General features: G+C 36.7%; 1 protein-coding gene across 2 annotated transcripts in view; it reads left to right on the top strand.

The window, feature by feature from the left end:
- Window positions 1-16,440, top strand: part of syt14a (synaptotagmin XIVa) — a 56,690-nt gene extending 40,250 nt beyond the window's left edge. The window contains exons 6-9 of one of the 2 annotated variants that reach the window (XM_051916906.1): window positions 1,847-2,296; window positions 6,290-6,479; window positions 7,068-7,124; window positions 10,940-16,440. In XM_051916906.1, coding sequence (XP_051772866.1) covers window positions 1,847-2,296; window positions 6,290-6,479; window positions 7,068-7,124; window positions 10,940-11,253 — 1,011 coding nt within the window. In that variant the 3' untranslated portion in view covers window positions 11,254-16,440. The remainder of the gene's footprint in view (window positions 1-1,846; window positions 2,297-6,289; window positions 6,480-7,067; window positions 7,125-10,939) is intronic. The other variant, XM_051916908.1, reaches the window with a different exon arrangement.
- The last annotated feature ends 2,636 nt before the right edge of the window (window positions 16,441-19,076 follow it).

Raw genomic sequence — 19,076 nt, 5'->3', positions numbered from 1 at the left:
TGATACCGGTTCGTAAAAATGAGAATCAATTAAAATCGAAAAATCAATATTTTTTTACCCAGCCCTAGTTGCCGGGCAATGTCACTGAGCGATGTTGCTTGGGCACTTTCCCATTAAGAATGAGCAACAAATTTCTATCTGGATACTTTAGATCGAAATTTGTTGCCCATTCTCAATGGGAAAGTGCCCAAGCAACATTGCTCAGCAACATTGCCTGGCAACATTGCTCAGAAGTTGCCCCGTGTATCATCACCTTAATAACACTGGTCTACAGCCAAAATGCTTCTGAAATAAATGTATTCAAAATTTCTGATCTACTAATCAAACTAATTCTGGGTCACTGAGAACAAAAATTGTTGATTGGCTCTTAATTTTCTATTGGGTCAGTATACGACCCTTGGGAATGGCGGTGGATAAGTGAGTAATAAAGGGAAGTGATCTCTATTTAAACCAGAAATTACTAAAAAATACATCTTTGATTGGATCTATGAATAAATCTATGATTGATGCAATCATAACAAAGCTTACATCACTCTGCTGAACAAATTGCCCTATATCAGCTCTAGAAATCCTACAGCAGGGGTGCAAAACTCAGTTCCTGGAAAGTTTAGTTCCAACCATGTTCCAACACACATACCTGTAGTTTTCAAATAAGCCTGAAGGACTTGAGCTTGATCAGGTGGGTTTAATTATGGTTGAAGTTAAACTCTGCAGGGCTCTGGCCCTCCAGAAACTGAGTTTTGCACCCCTGTCATTCAGTGTCATGCTCTCTTATTTGTCAATGTTTGATTTTGCAAAGGGACACATTTCTGTTTAGCCAAAGTGAGCAGAGATGCCTCGTACTTGTGTGAACAGTGCAGATAACTTCAAATGGAGACATCAACGCTTGCAGACTATTGTGGGACAGTGACAAGAGATGCTCCATTTAATGAATACAAGAGACAAGCCGAGTAGCGCAGAATAGACACTGGATATGACTAAACTATGTACATAATAGTTTTTTGCCTTTTGTTTCATAATAAATTTGATTTATATAACCCTTTTCTGATGTTTAAAGTGTCACATAAACAGGACAGATGACAGGTACTATCTACACAATATACATAGACGTAAAATGTAAAAGCTTAAATATCTTGAAAACAGTGGCCAATCAGTTGTTTTAATTGTCATATCTGAATTCAGGACATCAAAATACATAATAAATAGCACATTTTATCTCTGAAGCAGACGAAAAAATTGTAGACCGGTGTAATCCGGCAATTTCACAGACACAAATACAAATCAAACATACAGATAGTCCCCTTTGTTTAAAAAGACATGATGCTTCCAGTTTTCCAGCAGAAAGCTCATTTTGATTGGTATTTTTTTTTTAACTTCTGTATTTAGGACATTGCTGTCACGTGTGAATTGCTGAAGTACATTCATGGTTTCATTACCATAACATCAAATGCATTCAAACACAGATGCATGCACAAACGCCTTCATAATTCAATATGTATGTGCTGTAGACACCTATGTAATAATTTATATGTTTACAGCAGTGTAATGCAGCAGTACGGCGTGTACAATACTGAGCCACTTCTTTATTCTAATTTTTGTTATATTAATTATAACAATAAAAATCTCGTCTTGTCCATCAATCATTGAAAATATCTTTGTCTATCAGTGAAAATGTCATAACTGTCTGTGTTATGGATTTAAAGCTGTCGTATATGAGCCCATATGAATGTAAACACACTCTACACATGTACCATATAAATCTACCTGCCATGCAGCACATCAAGCCTCAGATGGTAACTGTTACTCCCTCTAAATCTCTCACTTTTTCAATCATTCATCTCTTTAGGATCTGTCTGCACGTGGATCAGCGGCTCAGCTTCCTAAAGGTTATGACCCCGAGCCTCTCGCTCAATACGGAACTCTCGACGTCGTCTTCGACTATGACTCGTCTGACCAGCGTCTGTCCGTCACGATAACAGCACTGACGGACATTCCTTCTCTCAAACGCACGGGTAACATCTCCTGGCAGGTGCATCTAGTGCTGCTGCCCACCAAAAAACAGAGGGCAAAAACCATCATCCAGCGTGGACCCTGCCCCGTCTTTACAGAGACATTTCACTTCAGCCATATCGAGTCAGAGATGATTGGGAACTATGCCGTCCGGTTCCGCTTGTACAGCGTCCGCAGGATGAAGAAGGAGAAGGCTCTCGGAGAGAAGGTGTTCTACCTCACCAAACTCAACCTGCAGGGCAAGATGTCAGTCCCCATCATACTGGACCCCTGCTGCAACATACCTGTGAGTGTGATAAAATGTTATGTCCTAAAGTCTCAAAAATGCTTCTTTCTAATTTAATAAAAAAAAATATTTATCAGCATAATGCGTAAAAAGATAATAAAAAATACACACACACACATATATATACAGCTGCTGGTCATATAATTAGAATATCATCAAAAAGTTGATTTATTTCACTAATTCCATTCAAAAAGTGAAACGTGTATATTATATTCATTCATTACACACAGACTGATATATTTCAAATGTTTATTTCTTTTAATTTTGATGATTATAACTGACAACTAAGGAAAATCCCAAATTCAGTATCTCAGAAAATTAGAATATTACTTATGACCAATACAAAGAAAGGATTTTTAGAAATCTTGGCCAACTGAAAAGTATGAACATGGAAAGTATGAGCATGTACAGCACTCAATACTTAGTTGGGGCTCTTTTTGCCTGAATTACTGCAGCAATGCGGAGTTTGCTGGCCAATTAAGAACAGGGATACCATGGTCCTTAAACCAGGTACTGGTAGCTTTGGCACTGTGTGCAGGTGCCAAGTCCTGTTGGAAAATGGAATCTGCATCTCCATAAAGTTGGTCAGCAGCAGGAAGCATGAAGTGCTCTAAAACTTCCTGGTATACGGCTGCGTTGACCTTGGACCTCAGAAAACACAGTGGACCAACACCAGCAGATGACATGGCACCCCAAACCATCACTGACTGTGGAAACTTTACACTGGACCTCAAGCAACGTGGATTGTGTGCCTCTCCTCTCTTCCTCCAGACTCTGGGACCCTGATTTCCAAAGGAAATGCAAAATTTACTTTCATCAGAGAACATAACTTTGGACCACTCAGCAGCAGTCCAGTCCTTTTTGTCTTTGGCCCAGGCGAGACGCTTCTGACGCTGTCTGTTGTTCAAGAGTGGCTTGACACAAGGAATGCGACAGCTGAAACCCATGTCTTGCATACGTCTGTGCGTAGTGGTTCTTGAAGCACTGACTCCAGCTGCAGTCCACTCTTTGTGAATCTCCCCCACATTTTTGAATGGGTTTTGTTTCACAATCCTCTCCAGGGTGCGGTTATCCCTATTGCTTGTACACTTTTTTCTACCACATCTTTTCCTTCCCTTCGCCTCTCTTTTAATGTGCTTGGACACAGAGCTCTGTGAACAGCCAGCCTCTTTTGCAATGACCTTTTGTGTCTTGCCCTCCTTGTGCAAGGTGTCAGTGGTCGTCTTTTGGACAACTGTCAAGTCAGCAGTCTCCCCCATGATTGTGTAGCCTACAGAACTAGACTGAGAGACCATTTAAAGGCCTTTGCAGGTGTTTTGAGTTAATTAGCTGATTAGAGTGTGGCACCAGGTGTCTTCAATATTGAACCTTTTCACAATATTCTAATTTTCTGAGATACTGAATTTGGGATTTTCCTTAGTTGTCAGTTATAATCATCAAAATTAAAAGAAATAAACATTTGAAATATATCAGTCTGTGTGTAATGAATGAATATAATATACACGTTTCACTTTTTGAATTGAATTAGTGAAATAAATCAACTTTTTGATGATATTCTAATTATATGACCAGCACCTGTGTATATATATATATATATATATATATATATATATATATATATAAACAGTACTGTGCAAAAGTCTTAGGCCACCCCCATATTTATGACCATCCATATTTATTTATCTGTCTCTTTATTAAGATACAAACAGAAAATACAGGAAAAATGTACACAAAATGAAAAAAAGAAAAAAAAAATCTGAACAAAATTGTTGTTTTTTTTAAGCAAAAATCAGTGTGACCTCCTGGACTTCTTCCATTTTCTCAAAAATGAAAATCAGATTTTGAAAGTTTTCTTGGCCTTCCAGTCCTTTTCTGTTCCATTTAGGTTTAAGAGAGCTGGTTCCTGCTATTGCTCAAGTGTAAGGGGAGGTCACTAAATATTTGCCACTTTAGCCTATAAAAGCTGTTTTTTTTCTGCTTTTTTTTTCTGTTTTTTAATACTGCATACAAATTTACTGTATTTTCTGGTTATATTCTAATAAAGAGACTGAGAAATAATTATATATGGTCATTGTATCATTGCTAAAACAACATCTAATGGTAGCCTTAGGGTTAGGGTTAGTGGCCATATATATATATAAAAATAACTCAAAATAACTCAACACACAGCCATTAATGTCTAAACCGCTGGCCACAAAAGTGAGTACACCCCTAAGTGAAAATGTCCAAATTGGGCCCAATTAGCTATTTTCTCTCCCTGGTGTCATGTGACTTGTTAGTGTTACAAAGTCTCAGGTGTGAATGGGGAGCAGGTGTGTTAAATTTGGTGTTATTGCTCTCACTTTCTCATACTGGTCACTGGAAGTAACATGGCACCTCATGGCTAAGAACTCTCTGAGGATCTGAAAAAAGGAATTGTTGCTCTACATAAAGATGGTGTAGGCTATAAGAAGATTGCCAAGACCCTGAAACTGAGCTGCAGCACGGTGGCCAAGACCATACAGCGGTTTAACAGAACAGGTTTCACTCAGAACAGGCCTCGCCATGGTCGCCCAAAGAAGCTGAGTGCACGTGCTCAGCGTCATATCCAGAGGTTGTGTTTGGGAAATAGACGTATGAGTGCTGCCAGCATTGCTGCAGAGGTTGAAGGGGTGGGGGGGTCAGCCTGTCAGTGCTCAGACCATACGCCGCACACTGCATCAAATTGGTCTGCATGGCTGTCGTCCCAGAAGGAAGCCTCTTCTAAAGATGATGCACAAGAAAGCCTGCAAACAGTTTGCTGAAGACAAGCAGACTAAGGACATGGATTACTGGAACCATATCCTGTGGTCCGATGAGACCAAGATAAACTTTGGTTCAGATGGTGAGGTGAGGAGTACAAAGACAAGTGTGTCTTGCCTACAGTCAAGCATGGTGGTGGGAGTGTCATGGTCTGGGGCTGCATGAGTGCTGCTGGCACTGGGGAGCTACAGTTCATTGAGGGAACCATGAATGCCAACATGTACTGTGACATACTGAAGCAGAGCATGATCCCCTCCCTTCGGAGACTGGACCGCATGGCAGTATTCCAACATGATAATGACCCCACGACCACTGCCTTGCTAAAGAATGTCTCCAGACCTAAACCCTATTGAGCATCTGTGGGACATCCTCAAATGGAGGGTGGAGGAGCGCAAGGTCTCTAACATCCACCAGCTCCGTGATGTCGTCATGGAGGAGTGGAAGAGGACTCCAGTGGCAACCTGTGAAGCTCTGGTGAACTCCATGCCCAAGAGGGTTAAGGCAGTGCTGGAAAATAATGGTGGCCACACAAAATATTGACACTTTGGGCCCAATTTGGACATTTTCATTTAGGGGTGTACTCACTTTTGTGGCCAGCGGTTTAGACATTAATGGCTGTGTGTTGAGTTATTCTGAGGGGACAGCAAATTTACACTGTTATACAAGCTGTACACTCACTACTTTACATTGTAGCAAAGTGTCAGATTACCATTTTTTTTAAACTATAGTGAATAAACTGTATTAATGAATGAAATGTTCAAGGTGTCTGAATAAATGTAGGTTTGACTCTGTGTGTGTGTGTGTGTGTGTGTGTGTGTGTGTGTATACATATATAATATAATATATATATACACAGTATGTTCTGTAAAACTTTTTATTTTATTTTTCATTAATATTTTTATTGAAGGAAGAACAAAGTAACGTATTACATACGAAAAGAGTTAACAATGCTCCTCTTGGTTTTACAATTTTTCCCCCTTTCACACAACCCACCAAACAATGAATAAAATTCCAACAATGAATATATATAATAAATAAAAACAAATTCCAAAATGGAAAATCAAAATCTCAAAGTTCTGATATTGCAAACTGTGAGGAAATAATTGACATCATTGTTAGCTCTGATTGCGTTACTGTAAAAACTTTTTAAATAATGTGTATATATTCTGTAAAAACTTTTTAAATGTTAAACAAAAATGATGTGTGTCCCAGGGCAGTGACTCTCAGGCAAGCTTATCAGACGTGTCGTGCAGCGAGACGGCCTCGTCATTCCCGTCTGCAGGTCAGGGATCAGCTCCAGAGATCCTGCTGGGCCTTGTGTACAACGCCACTACAGGACGACTCTCTGTGGAGGTCATCAAAGGAAGCCACTTTAAAAACCTGGCGGCAAATAAACCTCCCAGTGAGTCCAAGAGCTGCTCAACCTGATTGCTTTAGATAGCCGTTCCAGATCACTTCACTATCAAATTTGTCTTTGTATTTCCTGTATAATATTATATAAGGTTTGCAGGATCAAATCGTGTCACCTCTCACCTTTGACCCCCAAAGGTGCCCATAACCGTATGCTCCCTCTTTCTTTCTCTCTCTGTAATTTTCTGTCATTTTACCCTTCTGATAAACGCTGCCCTAAATGACCTCCTAACCTTCCCAAAGCTTCTGTCACACTTCAGTCAAAGAGCGCAATATATAAGCTTTATACCTTCAGAAAGCACTCATAACTCCATGTCATTAAACGATATTCAGCCCATAGATTCAGACAGCGTTATGAAATGGTGACGAAGGCTGCATGTCTCTCTTATGCATTGGCCCTTAACCTGAAGTGATGCTGTGTGCTTTATGAACACATTACATCTGACCTAATGTGATGTCATTGAACCTTCAAACCTTTTGACCTGCTCTTTTTCTCCTGCTGTTGTTGATATTCTCTCTCTTTCTCCCTGATGACTGCCGATCCCCTCTGCTCTTGCTGTCACTCCTCTCCTGTTGTCAGACGGTTTGTTCTGTTGTCTAAAGCACTTGATAGGTGGGCAGGTGTACATAATTCGAGGTGAGTTTTCTGTGGCTACAGTATCGGACGCTGTTCATCCATCTTTCTGTTTTCACGCTTCTTCTTCTTTTCATCGTCGATCCTTGGTGTTAGACTGACGAACACTTCTACATGGATGCTGAAGGTTTGATTTGTGGAAAATCTGAGCGCAAAATAATGTAAAACACTATACAACATGTGAAGCATGTTATCCATTTAGTCTTCATCCATGGAGAAGGTTCAGACGCTGTTATTTTAGACCTGTTATGTTGGATGGTATTATTTTCTGTCCTTTGTAGTGATGTTTGCATGCGTCCCCTAACCTTGTCTTTTTTTAATTCTGGATTATTTAAATACATTTACTAGATCATTTGCTTGAATCATTTGAATCTTTCCCGTCATGTGACTGGTAGTGCTAGTCCAAGATGCCTGAGAGATGTAGAGATCTGGCATGTAGCCATGTGAGTGGTTCTTCTATGTTTGCAGACAGTGGAAAATGTAAGATTTTTTTTTTTTTTTACAAAGTATATTTTTAGGGCTTTTACTGTTAACTCACAATGTTAAACTGTTAAGATATTAATTAAACACTTTTTATTTTGATATAGATCGGTTTGTGAACTTTATGACATGATTCATTAATATAAATCATTTTCTTATAAAAAATAAATTAGTCTGTAACAATGTTTATACTAGGGCTGTGGATTTAACACGTTAATTAGATTAATTAATTATGGGAAAAAATAACACGTAAAATTTTTAACGCACTTGACCCGCCCCCAGACCTACAGGTCATCTGACATTTCATACAGTTGACTGATGATGAAATGATGATAGAAGTCCCTTTCAAGGAAAGTCTGTTCACTCGGCAGCCATTTTTTGCAACGCCTCCAGGCAGCTGTTTCGGGCATCCAAGACCAAGTCCTATCTATTTGAATAGGGGAATCCTGAAATCTCAAAAACTGCTTGGTGAACTGACAATTAAATAACATATTTCAAATCAGCAACAAAATCTAACATGAACTGTCGCATAAATGTTGTTTCTTATACTCCAAAAGCATTAAAAAAAAGCTTATTTTTCAGGCTAGACGAGCCAATCCACATGTGCAATCCTAAGCGCGAGTCTCACGTATCTATGGGAACCGGAGCCTCTAATGGCAGCTGCAGTGACGCAATTACTTTATCAATCAGCGATTGGCTCTTTTACTTGGAAGGCGGGACGTGTTCCGCCATATTGCGCGTTGCAATTTCTCCCATTCATAACTAATAGAACAGTCTTTTTTTATCTATAGTCTTTGATATGATGCAGGGCAATATTGCCTATAAAATGCAGTTAGAATGTCCATAAAATTCAAGATATGAAAGGCGAAAGGCGATTGATTTGAACACCGACAACACCGGTAAGATCAGAACGTTCACTGCTAAATTCAAATGGACACTAGGCCTATATTTGAGGGCACGCGAGTTTTGTGGAGAGATTCGTGCTGCACATTACATTGATGCACTCTCGCGTTGATGTATTACATTGATGCGCACTCGACATGCGTCGTTAAAAACTGCCATAGTAACTGCCTCAAGTAAATAAAAATGAAAAGAATGTCGCGTCTAAAAGCTGCAGTCGATATTTATTGGTTAAAATGAATGGAGAATATCTCATATTTATCCGTGGGTGCCCAGCGCCTATATAGTTCATGATCTGTAGTTAATAAGTTTGTGAATATTTTGAATAAAAAAGGAAATAAAAGTGATACATCTGTCATACAGCGCTATTGTGCCTGCGTGACGCGTCGCCCCCTACATTAATAATAAATGTGCACATATTGTGAATTAATTTAATAAACTTAGTAACCTAGCTTTCTTGGTAGCCTTCAGTAGTTTATAAAACATCAGTTGACCATATGTTTATTTTCAATTTCATATTTCCATATTGATAAAAAAAAAAATCGAGATATAGTTCACCCAAAAATGAAAATTCATTCATCATTTACTCAACCTCATGGTCCAAAAGTTTGTGTAATAAATTCTTTGTTGAATCAAATAAAAAATTTCTTTCCGAATCTACTTTTTGTAATGTCTATTTGATGCTTTACACAATGACTTCAAATTAACTTTTGGGGATAATTTCTCAGTCAAACTTGATGTATGATATTTTTTTTCGATTTAATTAGATTAATTGATAGCCACATCATGTAATTAATAAGATTAAAAATTTTAATCGCTTCTCAGCCCTAGTTTATTCACTTTATACAAGTACATACATATACATAATATATATAAAATATATAATATCAGCTTTTATATTTTGGAAAGAGAGTGCCTTGCAAAGACATCTTCACTTTTGGGATCAAAAAAATTGCAAAAGCTGCTGTACGGCACAGAAAAAAATATTGCTGTGCTTAGTTTATTGCAAATGATTATGAAAAACAATAACTTTGTCTCATTTGCATAATAAGCTTAGCATAGATACATGCTAACAGATAAATGTAATCCTAGTGTTTTCCATAACTTTATTAATGCAGATGACCAGTATTTTATGAAATGGGATAAACTGTAGACTACTGAAGGTTGATTTCTGTGGCAGGAAGTGTTTAGACTCCTGAATAACTGCATCACAGAGGCTAATCAGCCCTCTTGAACCACTATTGAACTCTTTCACATTCAGCTTGAGGAGCTGGAGATGATTTCCTCAGTGCCAGGTATGAGTTTGTGTTCCCATCTCTGAAATCAGCGCTTCTTTAGCTCGGCTCTTCTATTAGTTTGAAAAATAGAGGAGAGTGAAACATTTTTTTTTTTGAAAACGCAGCAAGATGACTCCACAGGAAGCCCGCACTCGTTTCGCGGAACAGAACCGTCGCCCTGACACAAAGACACAGAGAATACTAACGTCTGTTGTATTCTAGTGTGTTCAGGCAGGGCAGCAGAAAGCGCTCTGAATGAAATCGGGTGAAAGGCACCGAGCTGCAGCACAGTCTGCTCTGAATGCATCTGTAGAGTCGCAGTTCAAAAGGTTCTGAAAGGAGAAAACAGAGGAGTGATGCGGGACTCAATTATTAATCAGTGAGCATTGATTTGTGCCGAGCGTTAATGCAAAAAGAAACTGAATGGCCCGTTTTCAACCAATAAATTTCATCCTGTATTAATGAATGGAATAATCAATTGCTTTTCAGATAAATTGAGAGATTGAAGCATTGCCAGGCTGGAACCGTAGCATTGAAAACCTCCATGCTGGCAGAAGAACTGCACCACAACAATATCCTGTTACTTAATTTAACGTCTCAACTTCCGAACCTACAATTTTTAAAATAGTATTATGTTTCGAATGCAAAAATTATTTTCCAAATCTGTATTTTTGTCTTGTTTTCCAGTAAAAATATATAAACAGTCTTAAAACAAGACATATATTTATTTTATAAAACTAGATTTCTTAATCTATTATGTCACTGAAACTGTTTTTTTATTTATTTATTTATTATTATTTTTTTTAATAAATAAATCCAACTAAAAATGTGTGAGATATACCCTTAAAAAACAATTTCCCAATGGGGTAAAAACTAATAAACTTAATTCAAGATATATTTTCTGTCTTAATAATAGGTTTAATATTAAAATTTATATTAACAAAAATATATTTTTATATCTTTTTTTACATTTTATAAATATAAAAAAGTATATGTTTTTACTGGAAAACAAAATCAAAATACTGGTTACGATTTTTTTTTTTTTTTCTCTAATTTCACATGGTCAAATCAAATGTACTCTTGACTGATTTGATTGTAGAAGGACTGCTGATCATGGAATGAAAGTTTCTCTGACTGACATCCTGTTCCATCCTGTTTCAGACACTTATGTGAAGCTGACTCTACTGAACTCAATGGGTCAGGAGATGTCCAAGTGCAAGACATCGATTTGCCGCGGCCAACCCAACCCCACCTATAAGGAGACCTTTGTGTTCCAAGTAGCTCTGTTCCAGCTCTCTGACGTCACGCTCATTCTGTCAGTCTACAACAAGCGCAGCATGAAACGGAAGGAGATGATTGGCTGGATCTCTCTGGGGTTGAACAGCTCCGGGGAGGAGGAGTTAACACACTGGACTCAGATGAAGGAATCGAAGGGACAACAGGTGTGTCGATGGCACAGTCTTTTGGAGTCCTAGAACGTCAATAAGTGACGGCAACAATATGTAAAGGGGTGGGGGGACTGAGAGCAGGTCAGGCCCTCGAACGGCCCCAAACCGACAGAGCTGGCCCCCACTGCAGTGCATTATGAGAAACGCGAGTAGTTCTGGGGATGTAATCTGCTCTCTTTCCCAATGCATTGCAGGAAATGGGTTAGAGAAAATGATGAAAACAGGGTTAGATATGCCACACCGTTAATGGAGGAAACACTAATGAGAGTTTTGTTTATTTAGATATTTATTTGTATATTTTTTGACTTGACTTGATGTTTCTATTTTTGTTCTGCTTGAGATGGTTGTTTCTAATGGGGTTATTGGCACAGTAAGAGAGAAAGAACAAACGAATATATGTGTGAGTGTGAGATCCAGGCATGAAGGATCTGCAAAGACGAGGCGAGTTAAAATGTCTTCGCTCAGACAATAACTGGCGTTCTGAGATTACATTGCTTTGACCTTAAAGCAGGGGTAAAATTACTGTCTGGTTGACTATATGCCATTCTGAGGCATTTTAATGGATACTCTGACAGATGTGCAGTATCTGTATGAATGGCTTGCTTTCCTCGACATGTGATCAGATTGTCTAGATCTCATTCTAATACATGATGTAGTTCATTCTACTTTGAAATCTACCATCAGAGTGCCAATCCAGACTTCACTGCACACAGCCTGAGCCTGTCATTCAGCGTTAAATGTCAGCTATTTTATTCCACTCATTTTAAATATAATACCTAGCAATCAGAAACACACCACAAAACGAATAGATAATAGAAAAATATTCTTTTTATTCTCAATATGACATTAAGAGCCAATAAGTAAGTATAGAGCTTTTCATGTATTAACTATACATTTCTAGAAACAACTTATAATATTAATTTAATGTAATATAATACATCTTTAATATAATAATACACTATTAATAAAAATATGAAATATGTAAAATAAAATATAAATTAAATTATTTGTTGACTTATACAGTCATGATTTGAAACACATTAGTTTTATATCTATTTATTTTATATACATGAATATCTTGTAAAATAAAAGCATTTATTAATTAATTTATTTCATTTTACCAGTAAATAGGTAAGCTAAGTGAACAGCTTTCTATTTTAATTATATGTGACCTTGGACCACAAAACCAGTCATAAGGGTCAATTTTTTAAAATTGAGATTTATACATCATCTAAAAGCCGAACAAATAAGCTTTCATATTTGGCCGAGATACACTATTTGATAATCTGGAATCTGAGGGTGCAAAAAAATCAAAATATTGAGAAAATCGCCTTTAAACTTGTCCTTTAAAGAAGTCCTTAGCAATGCATATCTACTCACAAAAATACATTTTTATATATATTTATGGTAGGAAATTTACAAAATATCTTCATGGAACATGATCTTTACTTAGATTTTTGGCATAAAAGAAAAATCGAAAATTTTGACCCATCTTGGCTATTGCTACAAATATACCCGTGTGACTTATGGCTGGTTTTGTGGTCCAGGGACACGTATATTACAGAAAAGCTTTTCTTACAATAAAATAATATAATGTAAATAAAAAATTTGTCATTATACCATATTGACCATAATGTTTTCCATAAAGGCCTGTTCGCACAAAGAACGACAACTATAAAAATAACCATAATAATAAACCAAATCACCCAAATCCATGTCCTAGACACACCAATGCTAAGAGGTTTGACAAATGGGATTTAAAAAAAAAAAAATGATGAAGAACAGTGAGCAAATGCATCATCAGCTCTTACTTCGACTTTGGAGCCATGAGACCTTACGAAACCATTTTTGCGTAGTTGCTAATATATGGTGAAATGAAGGCAGCATTACAGTAATTTAACGCCATACTTTGATAACAGACTGTTCCCTTCTATCTTTTGTATCGAATTTGTGTGATCTTACGGTCCTGAATGTTAAAGTTTAGTACCTGAGACTCAACACTCAGTACTGCAACACTAGAGATACAGAATGCCAGTGTTCTGGCTGAATGTCCAGTAGAGGACCAGTAATGAAACTGTGAGGATGTTTAGAGTACATGATGGTGAGGAGGCTTCTCAGCGCTTTTGCTCTGTCTTTACAAGTGTCCTGATCTCTGTGCGGTCAACCTGTGAAATCTGTCTTGAACTAGTTTCTTTCCTTTCTTGAGCGATGGTCAACTCACTCAGTGATTGTTATGTACTGTAAACAGCACATAGATTTTGCTGATCTATTTTTGTATCTATATATCTGAGAAAATGGACTCACTTTCTTGGTAAATGTATGAAGCTCTGTGAGCAGTATGGAGTTGTAGACTTTGTTCTACTTTCACAGTTGATATTTGGTACTCTTTGGTTAAAAGAACTGTTTTATTAGTGAATGTGTCACTCATTCAATGTGCCGTTTCAAAATATGACAAGATAAATGTTAAAAAAAAAAAAAAAAAAAAAAAACACCTCTTCTTGTTACAGTTGCGGGTTGATAGAAAAAAGTGTGAAAGAAGAGGGTGTAGTTTGTGTGATGTTACATACTGTTATATGTATTCTTAGCTCTGTTGATGTCAGCATTTCAGGTGATGTATGAACCTGTTTACTCCACTCCTTAAAAAACGAGAGAAGAAAAAGGTCAGGTATGGCAAGTAGCTAAAATCTTTGAGCTGGTATGTTTTGTAAGACCTGAATTAAGCACATTTTTAGGGCACATAATAGAGTCATGAAACACATCTTGTGAAAGAGTCAGACTGTGACAGTCCTCAGAGAGCCACAACTGGACAATATCTCCCTTACAGACCATCTCCCACAAAACTCACAGCTGGGCTGAGCTTTCTCTCTCACGCTGGGAGATGTTCTCAGTTCCTTCTTGGCAAACTGAGTAAATAGTCCCAAAATTTTATTTTACCATTCTGTCAACTATTAAGCCTGAGAAAATGCCACAGCTGTCAAAATTACGATGACATAATACAGCACAATGTTGAAATGTAGGATGTTAAATGCATTATGACTAGAAAACAGCTGTGTCACAAACTGACATAAAGAGGCTGTTATGTCTTACTTGTGACAGTTTTATGAGTGGCTTGGCTTCCAATTTATTTTCCCACTATAAATGAGAATCTGACTGTACCTTTAGTTAAATATGATGGTTATATAATGGCGCTGCCAGCCTGAAGTCCCTCAGGCTCAACCCTCCCAGTAGGTTCGGACCTGTCCATCCAGGGATAAAGTTCCCATACAAATGAACAATTTGTTGTCATTTATGCACTCTCGTGTTGTTCTAACCTTGTATTATTCCATGAAACACCAATTGACATGTTAGGCAGAATGTTCAAGCTGCAATTTTCCACACAACAAACATGATTTATACTTCCAAGGTCCTGACTTCTTTGTCAGAATTTGATTCTGTGCTATTTCCAAGTGTTTCCAAGAAATTATATGGTAGTTTGTATGGAACAGACCAAAATTTAAGTCATTGTTCAGTGATAATTGTACCTTCTGTCAGAGCTCATCATGTGTAGAAGTGCCATTTAAAAAAAAAAAAAAAAAAAGAATAAAAGCACAAATGACATTTGAGAGTTCTGACGGAAGGGAAGATTATCAATGAATATTGTCTTAAATTATGAACTGTTCCACACAAATCTATCATACACTACCATTCAAAGGTTTTGGGTTATGATTTTTTTTATGTTTATGAAGGAAGTTTCTTATGCTCACTAATGCTGATACAGTAAAACAATTACAATTTATAAGAATTGTTTTCTAGGTTAATATTTTAAAATGTAATTTATTCCTGTGACTGTAAAGCTGAATTTTAACCATCGTTACTCCAGTCTTCAGAGTCACATGATCCTTCAGAAATTATTCTAAAATATGCTGATTTGGTGCAGAAGGAACAATTATTATTATCAATATTGAAAACAGTTGTGCTGCTTAATATTTTTGTATGAACTGTGATACATTATTTCAGGGTTATTTAATGAATAGAAAGTTCAAATAAATTGATACAACAAAACAAATCTATTTAAAATAAATGCAATGTAAAAGTATTTGCTCAGCTTTTGATCAGTTTAATGCATCTTTGCTGAGTAGTATTAATTTCTTAAAACAAACAAACAAAAAATTACAGACACCAAACTTTTACAATAGTGTATGTCTTTAAAAGACTTGGAATATAGAACATATGGCATTTACTTTTTTTGTAATGCTTAAAAAAAATGTTGTTTGTTTCTTTGCCCACGCTTTTATTGTGTATAAAATATCATATTTAACTGAAAAACAAAAATAAATATGGGGTGTGAACAACACAAGACTTAGTAAATAATGACAACATTTTCATTTTACTAGGAACTAAAACATTTTATAATTCCTGTTCTAGAATTCTCAAACTACTTTAGCCTGAACAGACACTGGTATGCAAAGCAAACGCTCTGCTGATCTGACTGAGGTGTCTTTAAGGACAGTCGTGTCTTTACAGCTTGACAGATGAAACAGCATTTTCTCTTATAATGTTTAATGTGTGTGAATGAGTCCTACCAGTGCCTGATAAAAGCTCACAGCTGTCACAGCTCCTCTCCCATAAGGCTTTTCCACAGCTCTGCAGAAGTTTGTATGTGAGAAGACGACAGACCAGTGATGGTCATTTTAGGAACCCATCTTATTCTGAACTCAGTGACAGGGGTTCTGTTTGATTTACAGAACCAATAAACACCAGCATAAAAAATGTTTTAGGATTTATTGCACAAGAAGCATAGCACACTCTCCCTGTGCTCTCTATGTATCCCAACATGATTCAGGTGTAACATGCCACTGACACCTTTAACTTTCACAAGGTGTGTTCCAACTAAAACCAGTTTTAAACATTCTATACATGTTCTGAACATTGTGTATATGTTTATATTTCCGATTCTTCTTTTAATTTTGCTGTTTCACTTTATTCTCAAAATGCTTTAAAAGAATTGCCTATATACCCACCGATTCAGTCGGTGCCTTACTTTTCTCTGGAGAACGTTTTTATGATGTTTTTGAAATGTTGCAGCGTTGCTACAGCGATGTTTTGTCACCTTGTGTATTCATACTTCTGTACCGCTGTAATTTGATTTGTAAATGAAGTCTTACACGATAACACATTAAAAAGATAAATTTGTATGTGAATCTGTTTTGAAAAGAGACACATCTGCTAATAGTCTTTGTCTGCCTGTTTTATTATATCAAGGAATGTGTGATTCTCTCAAGAAGACCAGGATTTCATTTTAGGTTTTAGTCAGTCTTGATTTACAGTGTCTTAGGAAATATGATGAGCATGACTCTGTTATAGTACCAGTTATGCTTGGACACACTACTTAGTCTTAAAGTTTTTTACAATTTCTAGGACACATTTTTAATACTTGGTTCACATTTTCAAAACTCTTCGCACAGTTCTCCAATTTTCAGCTTGGCACAGCAGTTTATTTCACATCCAAAATGCACTAAAACTACTATACCAAAACAACAAACCACTCTAATTGTTTTGATAGTGTTTTTTTTTTTTTTTTTTTTTTTTAAGAGTATATTTCAGTGTGGTAGAAATTTAGCAGATTGTTGTCATTCGGTTTTGTATTCTGTTAGGTTTAAAACTTAAAGCTGTAGTCCGTAAGTTTTGCCTCTTTGTCGCCATCTCTGTTTGAAACCTACAATTGCAGTTATTTGCAGAATTATCATCTTTATGTGGGTTGTGCTTTGGCACGACTCCTCAGTGCGGATGAATCTAATGTTTGTTGTCATTCACCACATCGATGTGGATACTGTACTTCGGAATCACAGATTCTACGTCTTTGAAGTATGACCAAAATAAGAATTTTTCAACAGGAAAATGTCACCTGAACAAATAAGTAACATGTCTGCCACTTTTGTTCTGACCAACTGAGAAAAAAAGCATTACAATAAATCGCGCTGCCAATGGTGATTAAATCTAACGATTGCTTAACTCAGATCACGTCAAACTATGCAAATTATTATTATTGTTATACTTTGTTCTCAAACTGTTAATGTTAACAACGTTAGCATTGTGTGCATGACTATGTGTATTTAGTGTATATTAGTGTTACCTGTAGATTTCAATTTCTATAGCCACAACCCAAAGTCTTTTGCTTTTGACTATGGGTGAATCTCTAGTTGTCACTGATGATTGTCATTTGGAACTTTCTGGATTACAATCCGCCATCAAAATAAGTTTAATGTGAGAAATGGCTATAAATGATCCGCCGCCGGCAGCATCCTCCACTTGCCATATAGCCTACTAGCTGGGACTCCTTCTTTATGTAAAGAGATGTGACGTAATGACGCAAAGACAGACGGCTTCATGTTCGAATTTTCTGCGGAAACCCACCAGTACCACCCGAATTAGAAAACATTATTACAAGCTTACCGTTGTGAATCGGGCTAAGGTAATAAAATTTGAACACTGGCTGGTTATGTACTTGCTCAAAAATTGATTTTGAATATAATTTTTAACCAAAAAAAGTTACGGACTGTAGCTTTAAGTTTAATAGTTTTGAACAGAGTATGTAAACATGCAAATTGGCCTGTAGGTACATAGAGTTTTGGCAGTGGTTGTGTCTAACTGAGAAAACAATGAATGTAATTTGAAAGTAGTCATTGAATGTATGTTCTGCCTTAAATGATCCACAGTTTAGCCCACATAGACAGATTTTGTGCTCGCTGTTTTGAAAATGTGACCTAAGTATTGAGAAATTGTTCCTAGCAATTGTTAAAAAAACAATTTTCTTTCTTTTATATAATAGCAGTGGAATATATGAAATAGCAAATAGACATTTGGGAATTATGTAGCAAAAGAAATTGTAGGAAATTTTATATTTAGTGTGGACAACAGGAAGAACATAGGGAAAAACTACACCACCATGTGGTGCAATGTTACATACAGCATGTGAGCAAAAATCTAGTTGTCTATGACTAAATCCTTTCTGTTGATTAACAGTTTTGGAAACATTAGTGTCAAAGACAAATTACTATCAGCTATAGATGATGAAATTCTGTGGCTGAGTTTAGAAAAGGAGATTTTTCTAAGCTTTATGATTTAAGAGGGCAACTGTTCTACCTCTTACGCACTTACATTTACTATCATACCAATCAATACATTCATGTATTTCTCCTTTCATATGCACTTTGGATGCTCATAAATAAGTAGACGTGACACGTCACAACCCTACTAAGTGCTTGTCTGAGTGAGGGGAGTGTGTTTTGTAGGGGCCATTAAACTTTCAGTTTTATCCTGAGGGAAAGAGCTCTCTTCATGGACAGCAGCTCCCTACAAGTCAATATTTATTCCTGCTGCTTGGCTGGAGTGAATAAAGAGTGATTTGAACTCTGTAACCTTACTACTATAATGTAGCAGAAACCAAAACATACTGTCAGATCAACAGATTAGAGCGTGAATAGTCATCAAAACAAGTGTATGTGTCTAAAGATTATTCCTAAATCAAAAAGCATCCTCTACTGCTGAAATAAGAGCAGGAATTAATACTGACCTAAATGCTTTAGGTACTGACACAGAGCCAATAGATGGCACTATTGTTGATGGTCATTTTAACTCTAAAAGTTTCATAAACCATGAAGTTTAAAGTTTTATTTTTAGATGTACAAATGTCAGATGTATGAAAAGTCAGTGTAAACCAAAAAAAAAAAAGGGTATACCCACAAAAAAGCATAGTTATATAAAGACAAGGCATATGTATGCAACAATTAAGTGTATAATGGCTAATATATTAATTATCGTCTGCTCAATGTACATTAATTTTGCAGATTAGACAAATGTTTTCTAAAATA

This window comes from Ctenopharyngodon idella, chromosome 13, assembly GCF_019924925.1.
Source record: "Ctenopharyngodon idella isolate HZGC_01 chromosome 13, HZGC01, whole genome shotgun sequence".
NCBI lineage: Eukaryota > Metazoa > Chordata > Actinopteri > Cypriniformes > Xenocyprididae > Ctenopharyngodon > Ctenopharyngodon idella.
This window is presented reverse-complemented; position numbering and strand designations above follow the sequence as displayed.